Source organism: Mus pahari, chromosome 21, assembly GCF_900095145.1.
Source record: "Mus pahari chromosome 21, PAHARI_EIJ_v1.1, whole genome shotgun sequence".
Classification (NCBI taxonomy): domain Eukaryota; kingdom Metazoa; phylum Chordata; class Mammalia; order Rodentia; family Muridae; genus Mus; species Mus pahari.
The window spans coordinates 5,021,441-5,047,053 of NC_034610.1; the positions used below are offsets into that span (position 1 = coordinate 5,021,441).

At 43.9% G+C, this 25,613-nt stretch overlaps 1 protein-coding gene across 2 annotated transcripts in view; it reads right to left on the reverse strand.

Annotated features, from left to right (window-relative positions):
- Positions 1-25,613, reverse strand: part of Prkn (parkin RBR E3 ubiquitin protein ligase) — a 1,168,744-nt gene that overhangs the window by 211,523 nt on the left and 931,608 nt on the right. For both annotated transcript variants that reach the window (XM_021221288.1, XM_029533198.1), the window contains exon 8: positions 11,749-11,810. In XM_021221288.1, the coding sequence (XP_021076947.1) occupies positions 11,749-11,810 (62 nt within the window). The remainder of the gene's footprint in view (positions 1-11,748; positions 11,811-25,613) is intronic.

Sequence of the window (25,613 nt, forward strand, 5' to 3'; positions counted from 1 at the left end):
AGGTATAGGTATAGGTATAGGTATAGGTATAGGTATAGGTATAGGTATACTGTGAACCTTGAATGATGGCTTACCAATAGTTTGCATACATTGTAAGAATGGAATGAATTAGTGGATTCTAACTATTAAGTCTCAATAATTAATTCAAAAATTCTAATAAAATAATAGCAATGTATATTAATAACAGTGATTTATAATGAATTTATCTCTATAAATAAGTTTCAAAATAATTGTTCTTAATTGGGGGTGCAGTTTATTGGTAAAGCCCTTACCTAGCATGTATAATGGCCTGGGTTTCATTCTCAGCAGCAACAGCAACAACAACAACAATGCACATATACACACCACAAACGATACACACACACACACACACACACACACACACACACAAAGTAACTGTTGCTCTTACCATCTGATAACTGCTTCTTCAGCTCTTTAATTTACTCAGAGTCTCACTACTCTGATCCTGGGACAAAGGCTTTTTCCTAGGCAGATGTTAACTACTGACCAAGGCTGATAGCAGATCGGAGAGTCTTACGGACTCCATTCATTCACGGTTGTCTCAAATGCCAGTGCTGAGCACAAAGCTATGCTCCTCTTTCTGCTCATCAGCTAAACGTGTAACTGTTATTTTACTTCTGATAAACTCAAGAGCACTGGGTACACGATTTGTTTTCTAAGGGAAGGCAAATACTTCAACATATGCCTATGATTTCCAGTGATTAACAATCACATGCAGAATTTTAATGTGCCAATTGAAAGCATATTTGTGTGTGTGTGTGTGTGTGTGTGTGTGTGTGTGTGAATGTGTGCATTGTTGTACGCATATAGAAGCCAGATGGCTTTGGATGTCTTGCAATAACAGGCCTCATTTTATTTGCTTGACACAGGGTCTCTTGATGAACTTGGAGCTTTCCAGGTTGGCTAGAATGCTTGGCCTGGGAGCTTCATTTATCTTCTGCTCTCCTTCCTCACATTCCTGGTGTTATTATACTTCTAGCTACACTCAGGTTTTAAGTGGGTTCTAGGAATTTGAACTCAGGTCTACATTTTGCTCAACAAGTACTCTATCTCTCTCTTTAAAAAAAAAAAAATNCAGATACACCAGAAGAGGGCATCAGACCTCATTGCAGATGGTTGTGAGCCACCATGTCATTGCTGGGAATTGAACTCAGAACCTCTGGAAGAGCAGTCAGTGTTCTCAACCACTGAGCCATCTCTCTAGCCCTTAACAAGTACTCTTATCCATTGAAACATCTCCCCAGCCCAGCCCAGCCCAGCCCAGCCCAGCCCAGCCCAGCCCAACCCACCCAGCACACACACACACACACACACACACACACACACACACACACACACACCATTATTCTATGAAAATTGTAAGAAAAACTTTGACCTAAAACTAATAATGTGATAGTATTTGAAGAAAGCTTAATGCCCTAAGGAAATAATCTAGGCATGTAATTAACAAATAGCCTTGTTTAGTTTCTTTCAAGATATGACCCATATTTCCACAGACTCCCTTTAACCTCTCATGGGCATAACAAACAGATTTTATTGGGAGCACAACACTCTAGCTTCATGGAGAGTACAGATAGAATGCTAAGGAGAGAAGAATATCTATGTTTACCTCAGTGTAAAATTTATGGAATTGTGGTAGGTAATTGATAAATGGGTTCCAAATGGCAAAACCAGCTGTTCTTTTAATGCTCTTTCCATTATTTCCATGGGGATTATTTTTACTTTCCAACCTTGGATATCACTTTATAAACAGACCTAATTTGGAGAATGTGATTACATGATAACATAGACTAGGCCTAAGAAAATCAAAGCAAGTAATTAGCCACAAATAACTTATTGCTTGCCTTTGAAATACATGGTGTGTGTGTGTGTGTGTGTGTGTGTGTGTGTGTGTGTGCATGTGTGTGTGTGTATGTGCGCTAATGTTACATTGTCAAACTTCTAATTTGAGCTTTGGTTAAATCAGGTTTGCAAATTTTCAGATATAATTCCATAAAGTGGATAGTTCACAGATAACTTGTATCTTACTTTTCCTGTTGTCAAAACATCTGGAAAAAAGCAACCAAAGAAGGAAGGGCTGATTTTGGCTCAGTTTCAAGTGTAGTGTGCTGGGGAAGTCAAAGCAGCAAGAGCTTGAAGCAGCTGATCATATTATGTCTGCTGTCAGCAAGAAGGAAGTATCGAACACTTGTGCTCAGCATAGGGAATGGTGGTGCCCACAGTAGTCAGGTCTTCTCATCTTAGTCACCCCCACAGGAATGCCCTTTCCCTCAGTGATTCTAACTCTCAAGTTGATAATTGAGATCAACTATTGTGTCTAAAATAATTTATATTTTATTACATAATATTTGCAAAAAAAAATTTTTAAAATCATGCCAAGAAAGCATGTGACACTTCACCCAAGGGAAATAACAAATCATTTGCTCATTGTTCATCGAAACATAATGACAAATGCATTGTTAGAATGCCTTACCTCAGTAAGATTTTAGCTTATTGTTATGCTTTCTACCTTATTTGTGGAATAAAAGTTCCACCTTTTTGTGTGTACTCTAATAGATTAAAAAAAAAAAAAAAAAAAAAAACCAAGAAGTATTCATTTGAAAGTACCAGGCTCATTGGGGTTTCAACAAAATCATGTTTTAAGATTCTAAATAATGAGTCATGGGATAGTATGAGGAAGCAGATCCTGTATTTTGTTGGCCTGAAGGTTGTTAGAAGAGTTGTGCTGAGCAGATTATCATTCCATAATGAGGCAGAGGTCACTGGTTCAAGCCCCGTGTGGGTCAGTGATCTTCCTTTTTCTTTTTCTTTTCTTTTTTTTTTTAACTGACTGACTGCATGCTAAGTCCATGAAAGAACATGGGTGATTGCCTGAGGGGTCAGGCTAGGAAAGAACTGTGCTTTTGTGGCCTCCTCTGTTTTCTGTTTCACTCTTGGGCTTAATTTGCATGCTTTCCCGGGGAAAGTGAAGCAAGAAAGGAAATCTAGATTTTTTTTTTTTTTTAAAAAGTCAGAGAAATGTTAAGAACAGAGGAAGGAGGCTGAGACCAGGATGGGGGAAGGCTGGCAGATGTTCTGTGAAAGTGAGTCAGGCCTTGTCAGCCATCCAGGAGCTGCCTGCCCCCAGGCAACTGCTTGGAGACTGGTGTTGTGCTGTCCTGGTGTTTTCCAGAGCATCCTTTTGGGGGCACTCAGGTACAGCTGTTAGGCCTCTTTTGCCTTCCAGCATGGATTCTGGCTTCTGTTAACTGAAGCTATGAGGGTGGTCCTTGGGACAGGTGGGTGTGGCACTCCCTGGATCACTGGGAGAAGAGCTGCTGTTGGGGAACTTGTGCTCTGAGCCACACACCTGTGCTAGCCCTTTGGCTACTGGCTGAATCCTTCTCATAGGAAGTGATGGGTGAAGTCTTGGGGTCACAGGGATGCATAGTCTAAATTCCACACTGGTACTGTGTGGGCATTCACCATTAGAACTCAGCACGGCACAGTATCTCCATTTTCCTTCCTTTTTCCATTTTGGTGAAAAGAGAATACAAACAAACGAAAACCATTGGTTCACTGTTCCTTAGTCACTCACTAAAACCTAAAAAAAAAACCCACATATTGTTTACTTGCTTGGGTTAAAAATGCCAAGAACAACTATGTAAGAGACCAGTAACATTTTCTAAAATATTTTCCCTTGCTATACAGAGAATACCCTATTTTTTCCATATTCATTAAAAGATTTTTTTATTATTATTTTTTAAAAGCACTCCTAAAAACGTCTGTAATCTCCTTATTTTTCCTCATTTGCGGGTTGTTAGTCTGAGAGTTAGTGATGGTCTCAGTGGTGGCTGCCGTCACCTGCTGAGCCTCCTGTTCTCTGTGCCATTTCCAGTAAAGCTCTTTGCATCTGTCAGCTGCTGATGACGTGGACTGGTTAGAGGAAGGGCTGGACCTTGTTTGCCTAGTAGGAAAGCAATCATTAGGATGGTGGAGTCAAATGCAAGGAAGAAGCACACCCATGTATGCCGGGGCAATGACTGGGGGTGACAGACGGAATCCTGGAGTGTCATTTAGGAAGCCCGTTGGATATATGACGTGACATGGTGCCAAGAATTTGTATCCCAACTTCCAGGGGTGGTAGAATCTTTGAGAAGGAAATGGAAACCGACGATCTTCTCTGTTTCTTCTGTGCTCTGTTAAGAACTGCAGGGTATCTTCAGGGAAGACAAGACTAGGAAGGCAGGAACCATGAAAGAGCTCTCCCTCCCCAGGGTGATGTGACTTGCTGAGCCTCTGTAAGCAGGAGCTCCTAGCTGTCTTGATGGGCACAGCTCCAGCTCTGCTGCCTTTACACACAATATGTTTCCCTTTGTCTTTGTTCCAGAGCAAAAGCTTGGAGTAGTATGAGGTTAGTTGGCAGGTCTAAGCCCCACCCTGTAGAGAAGTAGAATTTGGCTCTAATTTTCTCAGAACGCGCTGTGGTCCTTACGGCTGACCCTACCTTTCTTCCTCTGCCTCCCTGGACACTTTCTCCAGTTGAGGATGTTCTCAGCTCTCCCTTCATTTCAGAATACGGCTCTCCACTCAGTGTTGAGGCAGGCCTGAAGGTTTCCAGGGGGTTTAGAAGCTGATAGAAGGGAGCTGCAGGGTGCCACTTGTTCACAAGTGTTGTGTAAGGCTGTGGGTGAGACACTGGAACGGGTTCATTAATGAACCCATTAGAACCTGAACGACTCAGAGGTTTTTATAATGATTTTTCTGGTCTCGTCTAGATGGTCTTGTATCTACAGCGACCTACCCTTGAATGTGAGCCAGCTTGTACTGTGAAGGGGGGCCTTCTTCAGTGAGAGATGTGGGTGGTTCAGAGGAACACATGTTTTCCTGTAGAGATCATCAGAGGGCATCTGCCCCACTCCTCACATTGTGCCCTGCTGAGTGTTGACCTTTGGTGTGTGTCCTCTGTCACTGTCACAATCCCCAGTGCCATTAACCATTCTCCAGTATGCATCAATTTTAGCTCCTCCCCTCTCTTTTTCATCTTTCCTTGTGGTCCTGATCCATGAGAAACAAACTGTCCTGTGTAGTCAGCTTCTTTAAATGTTCCTTCTCTTCTTGACTTACCGAAAACTCTTCCACCTCCCTCGGTCTTGTAGACCCCCTGGAGCCCTGTGCAGCCTCTTTCTCGCCTTTACCTTTCCACTTCTGTCCTTGTGAGTGGATGCTGGATACAGCCCTTCACTCTTGGAAGAATAGCCTCTGGCTCAGGCTGCAGCTCAGCTCCCAGCTTTGTGGTTATTCTAGGGAACTTGAACTCCTTCCTGTTTGGTGACCCATTTACCGGTGTGCTCTTTCACGCTGATCTCATCATCTCTGTGATGTTTCCCATAGTTCTCTTTAGGCCTTATCTCCTCAAGAGGAGGGAGCAGCTCCTGGTACTTCCCTCCCAAGGAGCATCCTCTATTTTTCTAGACTTTTAAATCAAGATATGCACATGACTTAATTCAACCTCAGAGAGACTTTTAATTATTGGGTCTAACATTTTCCCTTGCTATTGGCCCTCTTAAAATTTAATTTCTAGTCTGACTTAGATTTTCATTATCCGTCACCATAAATGCTGCCTAGAAAACACAGATATCCACAGCCCTGTTTGCTCAACAACTCTGGGGAAAACCCTAGGCTTCCATCTTGGGCCTTGTGGTGTTTTGAATGAGAGTGGCTCCCATAGTCTCGTCTACTTAGTAGAACATTTAGTAGAACAGTTTGGGAAGGATTAGGAGGTATGGCCACATTGGAGGAGGTGTTGCCTTGTTGGAGTGGGTGTGGCCACATCGGAGGAGGTGTGGCCTTGTTGGGGTGGGTGTGGCCATATTGGAGGAGGTGTGATCTTGGGGGAGTTAGGCTTTGGAGTTTCAAAAGATCCTTGCAATTCCCACTGCTCCTTCTCTTTGCTTTGTGCTGTGGCTCAAGATGTAAGCTCTCAGCTACTGCTTCAATGCCATACCAGCCTGCCTGACCCATAGATGTTATGCTCCCCACCACGACACACATGAACTCCTATCCCTCTGAAACTGCAAGCCTCAAATAAATCCTTCTGTAAGTTGCCTAGGTCATGTGTTTTATTAGAGCAACAGGGAAGTAACTGACACAAGCATGGGCCCTGAACTTCATTGCTCTCCACTGAAATGGTGCAATTGGTTTCTTAGTCATCCATCACAATTTCCACACTGATCACACACACATCAGTTGGAGGGGTAAATTTCCCTCGTGGGGTTATGCTGGCTCACTAGTGGCATGTTTTCTTTACTTTCTTCCCAATCTGCTCATGTCCCATCACCCTTCCACTGGTCAGGGAGCAATGTATTTCCATTTACTACCTACAGAAGGCTTGCGAGTAAAGCAGGTCCACTCTCAGGAAACCAACACAAGTTGTCTTCCTTCCCATGGCTGCAGCTCACTGGCACCTGAAAAGCAGACCTTCTGAGGACTGTCCAAACCTCATATGCTTCACCGGTGACACCTGCTTTGGGCCTCAAATCAAAATTTATAGTGACTGTAGTCATCTGTGATGTTTAAAAATCCTTGTCCAATGGCTGAGTCTCTAAGACTGAACTGTGGGCATAAATCAGAAAAAGAACAAGAAGCCAAAATAAACGTATCAGGAGCTGGAGAGATGGCTTAGAGGTTAAGAGCACTGGCTGCTCTTGCAGAGGACCCAGGCTTGAGTCTCAGCATCCACATGGTGGCTCACAACCATCTGTGACTCTAGTTGCAGGGAATTTGATGCCTTCCTTCTGTTCTCTGTGGGCACTGCATGGACATGGCACACAATTATACACACAGGTAAAAGACAATAAATAAAAAAAAATGAAAATTAAAGTTTAAATTATTCTAAATTTTTTATTTCAGAAGGGAATGGTTAATAGAACTTAGTGATTATTTTGTAGATTTGTGTATGCATACTTGTATATGCACATTTGTGTGTGAACATGTATATGCATATGAGTATGTACATACGTGCATATTTGTGTGTTTGTATGTACATGTGTGCATGTATACATGTGTGATATGCATGCATGTTTATGTGTATACATGTATGCATATTTATGTGTGTACATGTGTGCATATTTATATGTATACATGTGTGCATGTTTATGTGTGTACATGTGTTTTCATGTTTGTGTATGTGTATAGGTATGTGCTAGCATGTGGAAGCCAGAAATCAAGCTCAGGTGTTGTGCCTCAGGATTCTATCTACCTTGTATTTTGAAACAAGTTCCCTCACTGGCCTGGAGTGTGGACTAGCTGTATTTTGAAACAAGTTCTCTCTCTGCCCTGGAGTGTGGACTAGCTGTATTTTGAAACATGTTCCCTCACTGGCCTGGAGTGTGGACTAGCTGGCCAGTGGTGCCAGACCCTCCTGTCTGTGCCTCTATACCACCCAGCATTGGGATTTCAGGTGAACATCACCACACCCAACTTTCTTTATCTGAGTTCTGGGGACTGAACTTGGCTTTTTGAGCTTCTGTGGCAAGCAATCTATCAATTGCACTGTCTTCTCAACCTAGTGTGGTGGTTTGAATATGCTTGGTCCAGGGAGTGGCACTATTAGGAGGTATGGCCTTGTCTGAATAGGTGTGTCCTTGTTTGAGGAAGTGTGTCGCTGTGGGGGTGAGCGAAAAGAGTTTCTTCCTAGCTTCCAGAGAATGCCAGTCTTCTGACTGCCTTCAGATCAAGATGTAGAACTCTTGGCTCCTTCTTGAGCACTGTGTCTGCCTGGATGCTGCCATGCTTCCTGCCATGATGACAATGGACTGAACCTCTGAACTTATAAGCCAGCCCCAATTAAATGTTGTCCCTTATGAGAGTTGTCTTGGTCATGGTGTCTCTTCACAGCAATGGAAACCGTAACTAAGACAACTAGTGATTCATTTTTAATTCAAATCTCAAAATGCCCAGTAAAGACTGATGAAAATCGGAAGAAGTCACATAGGAAGAAGTAATAGTTGGCTTGTATGTCTCTCATGAAGCCCTGGATGCAGTCAGGATCCAGGATCTGTGTCAGCCCTATTAAGTTGTGTGTTAGATGGACTTTAGGCATATTTTAAGGTCTTCTCTGTTGCTGCTACTTGATTGTATTGGCAGATGTAAACAATAGTTATAATCAGAAACATGCAATCCTGCTTGTTACAGAAACTCTGGGAAATGTCTTAACATTTTTCTTCCTGAAAGAAGGAAAACCCAGGTTTCTGAGACCGAGTGATTTCTCTGAGGACAACATGACACACATTTGTATGTAGGTTTCATCTTGTTACCTACTGTACGCTGCCTGAAGCACACAGAAAAACTAGAGAGTGTCCCTAGTTCCCAGGAGCCATCACATCCCTGCAGAAGTAGACTTGCTTCTCCAGAGCCTCATGGTGACCTGTGTGACATGCTGCTGGTCTTGTGTTTCATTAAAGTGTCATTGTCCGCTAATGATCTGCCCTGTTTATATCAGTCATGGAAGAAGTCCAGAAGTACGTGTCATCTCTTCTTAGTGATCCTGAACTTCCCTGCCCCCCACCATCTTTCAGCTGCCTCAACCTCTGAGACTCTTGTCCCATGTCTCAAGACTGCAGCCCCTTCTCCATCAGTACCTTTTCATATTTCTCATAGTCTCTCCTCTTGACTCTGGATGGCAAGGCCCAAGGACATCCTCTCTTCTCTTCTCCTTCTAACCCATCAGCATTCATTCCTAGCCACCAGGCTGCATACACTGTGCTCTACCACTCTTTCCCCCACTGGCTTCTGGCTCCTCCCTTCTCTCCCTCTCCTCCCAGTTCTTGATTCCCCTCTGAGTTTTCTGCAGTGAAGGCTCCAGATGAGCCTACTGTCTACTTGGTTGTCCATCCTAATTCAGTAGTTTCACTGTTTTTGCCTTCATCCTAACTCAGCCAGCCAGCATCCCTGGATTTCTCTTGACTTTGTCATTTCCTACCAGGCTCCTCCCTCCACACCCAGGATCCAGTATTCATTCTTTAGCCAATAACTACTTCTTCAATCACCACCCAAAGCCCAATGGGGTGTGTACTCTTCTATGTCTTTTTTCTTTTCTTTTTCCCCACCTTTCTGTTTCATCAGAGGAAGGCAGAATCCCTCTCCTAGACCCACACCCCTCTGTTCCCTGATCACCCTATGAGGAATCTGAACTCTCCCTTGGTCATTCACTCCCTTTAGTTTTATTTTTCTCCAGGACAGTGAGCGTCGCCACCTATGATATACACTGAACATGTCTATGTCTCCATAACAGAACTTACTTTCCCAGCCTAAAGTGATTCTGATGGGAATGTCTTTTTTACACCTCGATCCATTATAATCTAAAATGATTCCTAGCACACAGTAGGTGCTGAAATTCATAGTATACAGTAGGTGCTCAGTATTATATTCTTTCCCATTTTCCTTGGAATGAAATGAGAGAAGGAAGTAAGTTTGGGTTTTCTAGGACATAGACATCAATATTACAGTGATGTACTTACTATATTGCCATAACTAATCAGGGCAATATTAATTTTGATTATTGCTTGATTAAATTCTAGGAGAATGCAAAGTGGCCCAACTTGCATGCAAATCTAAGAAGATTATTACAGTTGGCTTCTTTCCCTATTAATTACACAGTGAGTCTGAAATAAATATGGAAACAATTTGCAAACATTGGTGTAAGTTAGAGAGAAGGCTCCATTATCTGAACAGAGCACTCGGGCAACAGAAGTTCTTTCAAGAAGTCTAAGGTTCTCAATAAAAATAGCTGTAAGGTTATTGTGGAGATGAACGCATGGAGGATCCAGGTAAAAATTCATGCCTGTAATGTAGGGAGATATAGCTTGGACTTGAATGAACATATATATCTGCAATTCTAGAAGCTTACACTATAAGGAATCAAGGAGGCATACTATGACTTGTTAATTCAATGATGTAGAAAAGACCCCAATTGCTTATCCTTCCCTGGCCCTTTCTGGTTTTAATCTCATCTTGGTAACGGGCAATGGGGCTTTGCCATATACACATACTGTGATGGTTGACTTCACTGTAAACTTAATGAGTTCTAGAGCCATCCAGTAGATGGATCTTAGCACACGCCTGTGAGGGATTATCTTTGTTGCAAGAATTGAGGTGGGAAGCCATGTTCACTGTGGGCGGCACTATTCCCTGGCCTGTGTGAGAGGAGAAGGAGAGCTGAGCAGCAGGAAGCAGTCATCCCTCTGTGCTTCCTGACTGAATGTGACCTGAGCAGGAGCTTCCAGCTTCTGTCTCCTTCAGTTACCTTCCTTTATCCTTGAACAGAGGGGCAGAATAAACCCTTTGTCTCTTGAGTTGCTTTTTTATAGAGGTGTCTTATCATAGCAACAAGTAAGGGAGCTTAGACACATAACAAACCAAAACACAACCCAGAATTCAATAGCAAAATGAAGTCAATGCAATTCCAGTTGCCTTTGGAATTGGTTAGGATTGGCAAAGAGTAAGATTCAACAGCAGAGTATCAGTTAGGCCTGCCAAAACTTTGCCAATTATTTAGTGTAAGTATTGCAAGGGCAATTTAACACCAAGATTAACATACTGATATAGACTCAGTAGGTTTCTAGAAGGGTTAAGAGAGGTTCAGTTGTCCCTTGATTTCACCAGATACAAAATATTGGGGATACTCAAGTTACTTCCTTACATAGATTGGTGGAGTAGTATTGAGATACAATGTACACATACCCCCTAGTGTACTTTAAATCATTCTCGGATTACTAGTAATACCTAATAAAATGCAAATACCATATACATATTATATAACATTTACAAAATTTGTACTAATTTTTTTGTGTTCATCTATGTGTGTATGTGCATTTTGGGGGGGGCATACACATGCTATAGTGTATATATGGAGGTCAGAGGACAACTTTGAGTGTCAATTCTCATATTTCCCCTTGTTTGGGGCAGGGTCCCTTTGTCACACATGGCTGTTGAAGCTAGCTTGGAGGTTGCCCTTGTCCTGCTGTAGAGACACTGGGATTAGCTATTGTGTCTGGCTTTACATGGGTCCTGGAGACTCAAACTCAGGTCACACTTGCATGGCAAGTGGCCTTATCCTCTGGGTCATCTTCCCAGGCTTTTTGTTGCTCATTTGTTTCCTAAATATTTTCATTGTGTGAGTATGTGTGTATATGTGTGCGTATGTGTGTATGCATGTGTATGTGCGTGTGTGTATGTCTGTATGTGTATATGTGTGTGTCTGTGTATGTGTGCATGTGCGTGTGTGTGCGCGTGTGTGTGTGTGATATGTACCATCCTTTTAATGTCATGTAGTCACTTGCAGATAGAGAGGGGCTGCTATAAAGTATAAGCAACACACTGGGTACATAGGAGCCTGCATACCCACTCGCAGACACATCAGGAGTGTCTGTGCCTATTGATCCCTTAGGCATGATTTGTCTCTGCATTTGTTTGTTCATGAGCCACTATGCAGGGCCTGCTTACTCCTCCAGTCTTGAGATGAAATGCTCTGGCAGGGAGCAGATGTACCAATTAATAACCTGTCAGGTCTGATGGCTAGAGGAGGGGGAACGTTTCCCCACATGTTCCTCTGGCATGGCTTTCGTTCCTATTTCAGGGTGCTGTGGGTCAGGAGACACACGCTGCCTCCCCAGGGAGGGTCCAAACTGTCTCATTAGTGTCTATTTTCCATGACACTGTGATGTGGCCTTTGGAAGGATGACTCACCTGCTCTTCTCCAAGGATCCTGAAGTGATGGAGCTCTTTAATCAGGGAGTTGGGACAGCCAGCTGTGGGAGAGGAGAGTGAATCACAAAAGTGTCACTGTCATTCTGTACAGTGGTCCCTTTCTTCTATAGTGTTGTGACTACCAACAGCTGATACCCATGCTGACAAGGACATAAACGTGCACCTGCAAACACATGTCTCACCAACCACAAAGGAGCCAGACCTTCAAAGTAGAGTTGGCCTCTACCTGGGCTCAGATCATCATTCTTTAGGAAAAGGCTGGCATGTGAATCCAGCCTGGCCTTTTCCCTAGAGTGAAGATTATGACCTGGCCTTAGGATACCATGGTCCTTCTGGCACTTATTAATGTACCCTGGTACAAAGCGGGCATCTGTGGGGCTGGAAGGGGACAGACGGTAGGTGACTCTAGGTTCTCACATGCTGATCCAGTGGTGTTTCCTGACCACCAGGGTCCATGTTCTGCTCATTAAGGCTTAGGAATGGAGGTATCCTTTCTTAGCAGGATCTGTTGAGGTTAAGAATCTCCCACCACCTTTAAGGTCTCCCAGTCTTTGGGATTTCCCATTGCCTTCCTTTAGTCATAAAATGACATAAACAAATCTTATATGCATACTACATTTATACATGTACACATCTGTGAATGCTTCGTATCAGCTAAGACGTCTTCCATCCCTACCTTCTCAATGGAATTATTCCATAGCGTTAGGTTAGAGTCATTCATAATATTAACTCCAGAAACAAATTTGATTTTAAAAACCTGCTCCTTTGACATAAGCCCCGTAGATAGCATAAATTCATTGACATTTCCATTAAGGAAATTGGATCATGTGTGGAACCCATCAAAGAAGTCACCGAGACAATTCTCCTTCACAGGGTACCAGGGGGGGAAAAAAGCAGAAGGGATTGAGAGGGTTTTCTGCATGAGGGCAGGTTAAGGGATGACACGATTTGCCTTCACATTGGTGAACGAGTGTTCTCCAAGGTAGGACAGAATTACAGCATAGGCTAGTGAAGAGAGGTGTCCACATAGAGCTGAATATTGATACGGGATATTAAAGGGAATTTGGTGTGATGATAATTCTATGTGTCAACTTGACTGGCCAAGGTGATACCTGGAGAGGAAGGAAAATGGGAGGTTTCTAGCATTTGAGTTGGTGGGTTGAGATCGGTTATTTCTCCGCCTGGGAAATGAGTTCAAGCGAGATTAGATTCAAGCAAGATTAGATTATATTAGATGCAGGTTTGTTGGGAAACTGCTCTCAGGTGGGCAAGTTCACTGGGCCTAAGGAAGATGGCCAGGAGGGTCCCCATGGGGAGAGAGAAGGTGGGGAGGGGGAAGAGAAAGAGAGAAAGAGTGCATGCACAGAGAGTGAAGAGAAGGAGAAGAGTGAGGGAGACCAAAATGTCTGGATAGTGTAGAGAAGAGCCCCTGGAAAAAGGGCAGCCCAGCTCCTGGGCTGGGAAATTCAAGGTTGGGGGCAGGGTGTGCCAGGTAGGAATTGAGGGATGCTGGGAGAACCTGGAGGCCAGCTCTGCTTTGGTATGTAAAGTATGCACCTAGGTCCCTGGTCCTGGGGTCTGGAGCTGACCCGGTTGAACATAGACAATCTGTCCTCACCTCTTGAGTGAGCATCCCAACCCATCCAGGGCACTGGACATGAGCAGCAGAAGGCGGTGGGGCAGGCTGGGGCCTTCTGGACCTGGTACACACTCCTTTTCTTGCCCTCAGATCTCAGAGCCCCTGGTCTTTGGTCCCCTGATGTGGGGCTTGTACCATCCCCTGCCCCTAATCTTTTCCCCTTTTGTTCTCAGGGTGAGTTATATCCCTCCTTCCTGGTTCTCTGACCTGCGAGGGAAGGTTGAGACTCCTCATACCCATGTGCAGCAATTCCAACAGATCCTCTCCCAGATGTGTTTGTGCATGCTAATCCTCATTGCTGACTTGGCAGGATTTTGGATCAGCCAGACCACAAGCCACTGGGCCATTCTGTGAAGGACTTTCTCCTCCAGGTTATCTGTAGCGGGAAGGCCTGCTGTAACTGTGGGGAGCACCTTCCAGTCACAGCTCAGTGCCAAGGACAGGGAAAAGGGAGCTTTTGCTCTTTGCCTGTTTGCCCTCACTTTTTTTCAAAAGTCCATCTTTCCTGTGGCTGCTGCATTCATTCAGGGGTATAAAACCTACGTCTACAAGCTTTCAATGTGAACTGAAGACCACACTGGAAACACTGAGATACTCTGCCTTAAGGACTGAGCAAATTTCAGCCTCTCCGGTATGAGGCAGTCATTGTTGGATTATCCAGATGAGATCCTATAAGTCACCAAATAAATCCTGTGCGTGTGTGTGTGTGTGTGTGTGTGTGTGTGTGCATGTGCACGCATGAGAAACCTGACTAATATAGTGACCCCCCACTTATGTATCCTACTGGTTTTTCTGAGATGCCTTGTAATATACTTGGGTCAGTTTTGATCCTGAATTTCTGAGGCCAGCATTGGTACACGTTTAGTCTTGGATATTATACAACACTTCACAGTCTATTATTATTATTATTATTATTATTATTATTATTAAAAATGAATGGGAGTCCAGAGGCAAATATTTTGGTGGAAAACATAACAAATTAATTGTCAAAGTCATATCCAATACTGTGGAGGAGGCGGTTGGCTTCTTGGAGGGAGAGCCAAGTGGGTTTCGTAGCAGGAGGCTTGCCAGTGAGCAAGGCTCTGCTTGCAGGGCTTCCCATTTCTGGGTTGCTGTTCTCATGAGCATTTGAAGAACTAGCTGAGGTGCATATGCTATTTGATTGGCAGTGTAGCTGAGAAGTGCTACGGAAATTCAGCCACACGCCAGTCTTCCTACTTCGGAGCTCTTCAGGAGCAGGAGCAATGGCTTAGTTTTCTGAAACGGTGATGGAAACAGAGGTGGCTAGGACACAAGAGATGTGCCATCATGGAGGTTTTACAGTCCCAGGGGCTGCGCTGAGGGAATGAAAAGTGGCTAAGGGAGAAGGGCTAGGAAACTAGGGGTGGTCCATAGCTCAGTGGAGGCAGGTAGAGATGGAGAGGGGGGCAGCTGCACTGCCAATGAAGTCTTTAGATGTTCATCGGAACAACAATCCAGAAATGACTGCTCAGCGTCACTGGAACAGCGGTGCTTGCCATAGTAAGTGGACAGTTTGCTTGCTCTGGTCTTATAGTTTTATCTGCATCCAGCTTACAAGCTGGCCTTTTAGTTACATAAGTGTAAAATATTTATACCTCAGTGTACTTGAAAAATGTAATCATGAAAATAATCTGTCTAATCTAAAGGTTTTAGAGTCCCTTTTATTCTTTATAAGAGGTAGTTGACATCACCCAAAATTGAAAAGAAAAATGGTCTTCACTTATTCTTATGCCAGGTAAAACAAGAAACAGAAATTGAAATTAGTTCATCTTCAGAATTTATATTCTGGGGCTCTCTTAAGGCACAAGGATGGATATCAGTGATTGCTCGAAGATAAACATCCGGAACCGAAGACCTAACAATTACCTTTAGCACCTGTCACAAACTCCAACACACAAGGATGGGTACAGCATATACTGAGAAGTGGCTAGAGTCAAGGTGTTTGTGACATGCACAGAGTAATACCCATCGGCTATGACCAGCGTGGGGACATAAATCAGGGAAGTGACAGGTACAGACTTAGTGGAAAGATGGAGCTTAAAACCCAAAAAGCTAGAAATGTATGACAGGTGCACAGCATGTCAGTGTAGGGTATGTGAAATTTTGTTTGGGTAAAACTGGGTCAAGTTCCAACTAAAATACTACAAGGAGAGAAAGTTTTGAAGGACGAGATGCATGCCCAATAGCAAGAAATACAAAGAAACTGCTAGGCCTTTCATCTTACACAACGTCACCAGGAGCCTGCAAAGAGCGTCCACAAGGCTGTGTGCTCAGCAACTGCCTGCCAAGCATGGACTGTGTGGCCGCCGTTAGTGATCCTCGTGACCAAGGCTTAGTGTCTTCTATGAGTCTCCCTGTTTTGCCTCCTGATCTTCTCCTTGCCTCAATCCCTTCTAACATGCTCATTAGTTATGACATATATGTTCATAACTAACTAAAGACAGCGCTCTGCCATTCCCAAGATAAACTCACTAATTGTCAGGTTTTCTTTCCGAATCTTATTTAGGTTAATGGGAGACCGGAAAAAATGGGAGGGAGTCATCGAAAGAGGGAAAATATGGGGTGGGTCTCAATACACTACTTGCTTTTCATTCATTGCAACTGTCTTCAGCTCCTCAAAGGCCCAGCTTCTCCTTTCTTCCCCCTCCTCCATATCTACAACTGAGTTTGTTCAACAGTATACTTCAATATTCCTCCTTAGAAATCTAGCGTATTGTACAGTTGCTGCCCACTTCCTCTTGACTTTTCCTTTCATTTAATTTTCAGAGAAGAATAGACTATGGCCACTGTCACCACTCGACACAGTGAATAGAGATACACATTACAAGAAGACATCAAAATTGGGGGCTTCATTGCTTCTGTCCCAAGTTTTGGCCTGACTGGAGTTCTGAATCAGCTACTTTGTTTTCTGTAGATGGTTGGATATGCATCTGGATGAATATGCTAATGTAAACATCAGTTTCTTTATCATAATATCTGCTTTGAAGTGGTGTTTTGAATGCATATAAAAGAAAGCAAAGATGCTTTGGCAACATGAGATGAGAAAAAAGGCAAGCAAGCACAATTATTGCTAACACCATTAATGCCGTGCCCGTAGTTAAAGCTACTTATCTTAGAACGGTTCTTGTCTTCAAAGGGGAAGCAGCTGTTGACAGAATCACAATATCATCCATCATGCAAAGCAGCAACGGTGGGGCTTCTTGTACCCCAGTTCTGACATGTTAGGAGTTAGAACTTGTTACATTCATCCTTACAAGAAGAATGGTCTCAGAAAACCAAATATCAACCTCTTCTCTTGGGCCCATAGGAGAACTGATGTCACTGGGTAAGACGCCTCTTACCATTTGGCCAACCGGGTCATAACCCTATAGGCAGGATCAGCTGTTGACTCTGATCTGCCCAAGCTGGTACTGTAGAGTAACCAGGGGTAAGAAACATTCTGGACATCAGTCACCTATGGGCTTTTCTGGTCTGTACTCCCAGGGGTTTCTGCGGCTCTGTGGCTCTTCATAGCAATAGTCTCCTCCTTAGGGAAAAGGATGCAGACAGCTCTATTTCCCTAGCCTGCCTGTCTCTACAGGGGATTAGGTAGGGGTAGGGGCAGTCTGCAAGAGTGATGGCTTCCTATGAATCCATGGGTAAGGGCTGGATATCACAAGCTCTTTTGAAGGTTACATTCCCAAATAACAGAGACTGAGAGACAGACCCATAGCTGGAGGATTATAATCCATGCGCGTAATTCACAGCATATTACATTACTAACAGGATTCTACGAGACTAACAGTGGAGTCCAGCTGCAAGAGCAGAATTACACAGGAGAGAAAGCAATCCCAGAGTGGGGCTGTAGATAAGGGTCAGTAGTTGTAGAGCACTTGTTACCATGCAAGAGACCTTGGGTTCCATCCAATTCCCTCACCAAAAGAGAAAGGAGACAAAAAACAAACACAAATACAAACAGACAACAAACAATAACAACAATAACAACAATAGAATATGAGAGAGGAATCTGAAAACTATATGCCACTGGCCAGCACAACTCACACTGATTAATCATAGCCTGAATCTTCAGCAGTTTAACACATGTCATCACATCAAAGGCCTAGATGCTTCCGTTCTCAGTTCCCCAAATACCAGGTCAATGTTTCAGCAAAAAAAATTAATCAAAGCCACGCTAACAGGCAAGGGAAAAACACAGCCCAAAGAGACAAGACAAACAGGAGACACGGACTCAGGCAGGGCATGGATTGTGGGCTTCAGAAGTAGGACAGTTAAACAGAGATGAACATATCAAGGGTGCTATGAAACAGGGGACTGCACGCAGGAACAGGAGTCAAGTACTGTGACAGGATACAGGACACCTTGGATGGGCAGAAGTTTGAAGGAAAGTCAAAAGGGACTTGCCAAATTGAAATGGAAAGAAAAATAGGAACATCTAAGAAATGTGTGAGACCATCTCCATATTCTACAAAGGCAGAAAATTATCTCCTTCAGATAAAGAGAGTGAGGCCTTGGCCTGGGTGGTGGTGTCATGTTCTGGCTGGGCAGGTCAATCACCTGGCTAAGGGAGCATCCCTCAGGAATGTTAGGTCTCTGCTCTGGCTAGGGTACCACTCTCTTGACTAGAAGGTAATAATTTTCCCTATAGACTTTTACCGCTCCTGGAACACAGAGAGGTACATCTGTGACACCCTCATCCCACAAAGAGAAGAAAGGTACTGTGCACTAGAAATCCTTCAAATGACAAGCGAGAGCTTTCTAAGATTAACGACAGATACTCGGTTGGTAGGAACAAGAAAAGCTGCCAAGGGAGGGTAGTAAATGACAGTTTTACTCAGCTGTTATGCCTATGAACCACAACGATGACCAGCATGTAAAGACACTCCTAAAAGTGCAATAGTGGTAGTCACATCTTGGCAGTAACCAATGAATACCTAATTAGACTTAAGGCTTGCCTAACAAGAGGGAAACTAGCCTGGTACTAGAAACCTAGTCAACTACTCAGGGATAGGAAAGTAATAGATCTTAGAGGGGAACTTATGACTTCTACTTGACTAGACCAGCATAATTCTTGTGTTCTAAAATGAATCCTTATACCCACAGATAACTGTAGCTCTCAGCCTTCATCAAAGAAACTTTTCTTTGCAGCCAATGGAGACCATCATAGGAAGCCACAAATGGTCAAAACACAGTGAATGACTCTTGGCTCCAAGACTCAGGGAATAGCTCTGAAGAGGGTGTGGAAAGATTCTAAGAACCAGGGCGCCAGAAGTCTGGTGTGAAATTATATTTCTTAGAAACAGACATTTATAGTACATTGGCAATATGGCCACCTAAACAAGGCCTGAGCAAATACAGTTCAATAGTCATGTGCTTATCTGGAAGGGGGAAATCTTACAGGACCCACCCATAAATGAAGAGTTATGGGCAACTTAGGAACACACAGAGCAAGAAATTAGTCCTTCTTAGGGATGATTCCCCTAACTAGTTATCCAATACTGAGTGGTCATTCCTGAAGTCAAATATACTCAAGTAACAGCAAATGGACTCAGCAGGTTGTATTTATATATTTATACATGTGTGCATATATAGATACATATAGAGGACTCAGATTGGAGCCACAGTGATGGACAGTCACTCGGACCATTGTTGAAATGTCAAAAGAGCTTTCCTGACAGCCACGGGACTGCTAGAGGCAACCTGGTGATTCTGTTGATGTCAGTGGCTTTCAGACTGAAATTTCGGACTTCGCGGACATGCCAGCATTTAATTGTCCAGTGATTAGAGGCAGATCACGTAATGTGTAGCATCGTTCTGAAGAACGACAGATCTTGCCACTTGGGTTGACCTCTCCTTCAGCATGGAATTACTGCTCTCGGCATCTCGACACATTGCCTGACAGACTGTTTCCATGCTCCAAAGACTGGGGCCAGAGGTCTCCTAACAAATTCCATTTTAGTAGCAAAGTGTTCTTATTACTAGAAAGATTTTTCTAGACTTTAATTCTAGATTCGGGGTGACAAAAAACATATCCGTTCTTTCTACGCACTCATTCGGCCTCTCTTCCCTAAGATTTCCCGGAAATTATCTGGGTGGAATGCACACACAAGAAACGCCAGATGTTCATATCCCTGTCGCTTCTCTCTGCCTCTCAGGCTTCACCTTGGGGTGAGCACCAACTGACAAGTGGTGGCTGTCTGCGTTTTTTTGTTTGTTTGTTTGTTTGTCACGGATTTAGTGTCCGACACTGGACCAGATGCTGGAGAACTGCAGGTGAGGATGAGCTAGACCCTATCTGTGACCTCATCCAGAGAGGTTTCTGAGAGGCTGCTTCGCATGGCCAGGCAGGTGTCTTAGACCACAGCTTTTTCCCCTGCTCATTCACGTCCTCACCTTAATATCCCACAGCGTGAAGCATCCTGCCTTGGCCACCTACTGTAAATTCTAAAGCCAATAGCCAGGCCCACCCTAGGACAGACCTCTGGTCTGTGGGCACAGAACCTGTCACCGCAGGCTAGGCCCTAAATGAAGAGTTTTGAATTAAGGAAATCACAAAGCAGCAAACAGAGAAAGGCTCCTTTTACATCTTTCTCAAATTCTACTTAGATAAGGTTTTCCCGGAGCCTCTCCCATCCACTTAGACCTGAAGAATGAATCAAACCTCATGCCACAAGTTTCTTGCTATACATTAAAATCCACTTCCTCCAGCTTCCCAGTTTTAGTAGTAGGCGACGACCCTCTTCTTGTCTCCGGAAGTTTGCTGGTCTTTGTTGAAGAGATTCCATAAGCTGTGCCCAGTTTTCACGGGGCCTCTCCCCCTTAACAGGCAGACAAGGCAATGCTCCAATAAACTCACTTTTCTTTGGCTCATCTGTCTTTTGCTAAAGGGATGTATTGAGTTGTGTGCTTATTGAAGGGTGAGGAGAGAGATTTCTTCCCTAATAGCAGCAACATTTTCTGTCTGAATATTCAGAAGTTCTAAAGGAGCAAATTGTGGAACTTGTTTTGCTGGCTGACAAATACATCTGCTGGGAAGTGTGGAAGGGGGCCACACTGTTTCTTTTTCCTTCTGACCCCAGGCTTCTTGCAGGCTGCTCCTCAATGCTACTGGATTGTACAGCCAGACCTGGCCCTTGGCCCTCTTCCTACTCCACGGGCTCCCTGCGCCCTCCTCCTCAACAGGCATCACACACACCTGTAACTAGCAGCCCCACTGAGGGCCACTGCTTTTGGGAGGGAGAGTCAGGTGAGGGCTTCAGGGTTATTGGAGGTGACATTAAGAAGGGCTTAGGTGCCGTGGAAATTCTGAAGGAGGCTTGAGAATAAAGGACTGGGGGGCTTCTGACTGGGGCCTTTCTCAATAGCTACCTGCTGCAGTGGTCTCTGCCAGTGGTCACTCTTTTCCATGAGGTTGAAGAATCTTCCATCAGTTCAACCCCTCCTTCTGAAAAGTCTTGCCTTCATTTCTTCTGTCTTGGTGTCCTTTGCTTTCTCTTTATATCACCCAAGTACTGTTCAGCCTGTGGTCCCTTCTACAGTTCCTTCCAGTTCTTTCTACACAGGCACTGAACTATGACAGCCACTGAGCCCAGCCTGTCTCTGGCTATCATCTCAACACTGTTCCTGTGTGGTCAGCTGTCATCTTGACATCAAGAAGCCCCATGGCTGGCACATCTGCTCACTGGCCAATGAGATCCTCCATTCAGTCCTGGTGAGTCTGAGCTGCTTCTTCATGGAGTCCCATTCCTGCATTCCTTCCTAAGTGCTCACGCTGGTTTTGTTTGTATGGTTCTGTGCTTGTAGTTGATGGCTAGAGTTCATATCAAACTCATTTCTTTTCAAACTTTAGATTTCATTGATAGGTTATTTCTCCATCATTGAAAGTGAGCCAATTCAAGCCAGATTAGATTAGGTTAAAGGCAGGTTTATTGGGAAGCTGCTCTTGGGCGAGTTCATTGGCCCCAAGGATTGAGGCCAGGGGAGTTACCATGGAGAGAGTGGGGGAGAGGGAGAAGAGAAAGAGAGAAAGGCTACTCACACAGATAGAATAGGAGAAGGAGAAGAAAGAGGAGCAGGAGAAGAAGGAGGAAAGAAAGAAGAGAGAGAAGGAGAGGAGAGGAGAGGGGAGGGGAAAGAGGGAGAGAGGGAAGGAGTGAGGGAAGGAGAGAGAGAGAGAGAGAGAGAGAGAGAGAGAGAGAGAGAGAGAGAGAGAGAGAGCAAAATGTCTGGATTATATAGGCAGGAGCCTCTGGGGGAAGGGCAGCCCAGACCCTGGGCTAGAAAGTTGAAAGTTGAGGGCAGGATATGCCAGGTACAGACTGAAGGATGCTGGGAGAACCTGGAGGCCAGGTCTGCTCTGATATGTAAAATATGAACCTTAGTCCCTTGTCCTGGGTCTGAAACTGAACATTAATCTTTCCTCATTTAATAAAGTTTAGACAGACCATCTCTCTTTCTCTCTCATCCTGAAATCTGTTTCCTTCCACTTTGATGCCTCTAAAGTGCTTCCCAATTGCCCTGAGATTTCACACAGAGGTTCTTTGGAGATCTGTCAGTCTTGGCATGCGAGTGTCCCAATCTACTCTCAATTTGCAGGAGCACAGTTGCACCTCAGAGCATATGTTCTGAACACAATGCTTTGTTTTGCTCAGGGAAATGGCATAGCCGCTAGGAAGCCATTCCTTGGCATACACCCTTCTTTTTCCTTGATGAGGTCTATCCTTCTGGTCTCTTTGCCTAGTTTCCCCTGTCTTTGATCCAGTTTTAAGGCCCACTTCGCTGCCCTTCGTTATCTGGCTTGGTTGTTCATCTCATGCCGGGTTAGTCTGTTTCCGTGCTCACAGGAGCTCTGAGCAATCCATTTGCAGTTTCGACTGTCTACAGAACCACTGTGTCTATTGAGTTCATTTCAGATAAAAATAAATTGCATGGTATTAAAGTGAACTAAGTGTTGATTTCCCTTCATTTCATGGTACTAGGAACAGGTTCTAAGGCCTCACACTGCTAAACAAGCCCTGCAGGGCTCAGTCATATCTGTAGTAAAAATTGTTAAATGTTGAGATGGATTCTCGCCAAGTTGTTCAGGCTGGCCTCGAACTCAAATCTGCAGACCAGGTTTTACATTTGTGATCCTCCCGCTTTGGCCGTCTGAGTAAGCCCCTGAAGTGGCTGAATTACACATTTTTCAAAAAGAATATGAAGACTGATTTTAATTTTTTTTTTTTTTTAAAATGGCATCTTTGGCACTGTTCTTTATTTCAGTCAGTAAGTGTAGCCTGTGTCCTTTTGTTCTTGCACCCTAAAGGTGTTAAGTTATCTAGCTGGGAACCTCTTCTGTGAAGGATTTCAACTTCAAGGTTTGACTCATTCCCACAGAACTGCTGATAACTTAAAACAACAACACCCCAAACCCTGAAAAGCAAAACAGAATGGTGGAGGGATTAACCCAACCATAGACTTCTGCAGCAAGCCCCATGCAGACTTTCCTCAGCCACCATGCTGGGAAGAAGGGGAAACTCATTTGGAAAACACACTCCACTGAAAGCTGTCACAAACTGCATGGGCCTCTGATCCCTACTCCCCCCCCCCCCTTTAATTTCCTTGCCTATCATCACAGGGGCAATTGTGGTATCCTCTGGGTTCGATGGAAAACCGCGTGCTCCCAGGCTTGGGATAAAAATAGAAATGGATTCTGCTCTCTGATGTACTACTGACACGGGCCACATGACACAAATAATCTCCAATTTGCAGATCGCTGCTGTTTGGTGTGAAACGCTTTGAGGATTAATTTCTCTCTTGGTTACATCTTAGAGTCCCCCTACCATAGGCTTGGCATTGACAGTTTCCTTCTATTCTTCCCTTAAGGACAACTTTGAAAAGGAATCCAGCTAACACAATGACAGAAAAGACTGAGTGAAGATCTGAGGTGATCAAAGTCAGTACAGCAAAAGGGAATGATGTCCTAGGTTCACAAGACAGGGTGGGGCAGTTTCTGAACCCGTGGGTGCCTTGTAACTGCCGGTAAGAGCTTGATTAGGGTCTCCATGCACTTGGCTGAAATGGCCATTTCTGATTTTGTTGAGAGTGGGACTTCACAGAATCCGTGGCAAATTCACTGAGGTGTTTAGACTAAGCCATTGCATTAAAAAATCATCTGTAGGATTTTTGCATAATCCAACTCAAGCCATTGCTATGCTGGTCAATAATGCCAAGCCTATTTCAATAACTCTTCTCTGCTGAGAGTTTTGTTTACATTGCAGAGGAATATGTATTTATTCCCTTTCAATAGCCAGCACTTGACGAATCTCAGGATCTAACCGAAACCCATTAAGAGTCTTGGAGTAGACACCTTTCACCTAGCAATTTATTCCTGGATATATATCCGAGGGAAGTGCGTAGCTGCACGAGAAGAGGCTGTACTGCAACACTGTTTTATAATAAGAGTAGCCGCCAAAGGGAGCATCAGCATTGTCTGTCAATAGAAGAGAAAGCCATTCAACAAATGCCCACACAACAGCCACTTAGCGGCACTGCTAAAGGGTCCAGAGTCTATCAATGACAACAGTCAGATGCTCCTCCATGCAGTGCTGGGGACCTAAACCAGGGCTCAAACACTAGGTAGGTTCTATTGAGCTACAGCCCCAAAGCCAATTGGTAAGCATGTAATGTAATTTTAGGAGATGATGAGCAGAATCCAGAAGAGGAACTAAGATGCTTGTTCTAAGGGACACATGCAGGCCAGGAGAAGGTGTGCAAGAAGAGTTCTTTTTGAGGGAGCTAGTGAGATAGAGCTTTGTGGCTACTCTTGGGACTACATTGGAATTACTTGGACTTACAACTACACGTAATTCTGGTTCCATGGGATCTAACGCCCTCTGCTGGATTCCTCACGGATCCCCCTACCCCACACACATGTGGTATATACTCACACACACCTACACAGACACTCATGAGAAAGGTCTGTTAGAAAACAGATTTCCCATTGAGAAAATGACATGTAAGCAAAGGTTTTTTGGAAGAAAGTTAATATGCGTTAGAGTAAAATGTATCAAAATAGATAAATGTCAAAGTCATAAAGTGGAGGAAACAAGCTGTAATAACCTATCCATAACATTTATGTGTGTGTAAAAAAACCTCTAAACAGCCTGGGTACCCACAGTGTTGGAACAACATCATGCTGGGGAATGAAAACACCATTAGAGTCCCTTGAATTCAGAGAGAAGCATAAGTGGAGTGGGATTCATGGGGAAGGCCTTCAATGTGTAACGTAATTGTTAAAAGCAAAAAGTAAAGAGCGTGCGTGTGTGCGTGAGAGTGCACGCATGCATCCTGCCTGCCCTTTTATCTGTATGTTAAAGAGGAAGAAGCCGGGGGGGGGGGAGACTGGAGAACCTGAGCACTATCAATGAATGAACATAGGTGCTCACTGTATCATTTTCCACCTCGAAGTGTGTGTTTGTAACTTCTCATGACAATACAGAACTTTGCAGTTTTTATTATCTAAACAAACAAACAAACAAACAACCCTTACGGATATATTAAACACTGATGTTACTGATTTTATAACTGAAAGAATACATAATAAATCTGGAGAAATACAATAAACTATAGCTCTGAGAAGGGAGACCTTGTAGTGCAATACCCACAGCATCGCTTACATCAATACCCACAGCATCGGTTGGGTGTCGCAACCACGAACATTTTCAAATCAGTTGACAGAAGCCATGAAATATTTATTCAGCTTCTTGAAGCAATTCCTTCCCAAGAAGCATAGACACCTTCTCCAGGGGTTCGAAACAACATGTTCCAGAGTTCACGTTGCTGACTTCATCATTGAGATGAGAATCAAGCAGATTGAGAGTTTCTGGCTTGTCACAGCTGCTCTGTGAATTGAATGCCTCTGTGTGATCCCCCTGTAGCTAGCAGATGACCCGTCTTCCAATGAGGCACTGAAGAAGAATCAGCCTCATGAATATTAAGACATAAGCACTAACTTTTCATTTCACAAATAAATAAATACGGTGGTTATCGGTAGGAGGTAAATGCCGCTAGACACTCATTCAAATCTTTTTTTTTTTTTGAACAACCTTTCGCTATGTATCCACAATGCAAGAGGCCAGGGGCAATAGAGGAAGCAAAAATGAGCCTGGGCAGGGATTCTGCCTTCCTGGAGATGCTTGAAGAGATA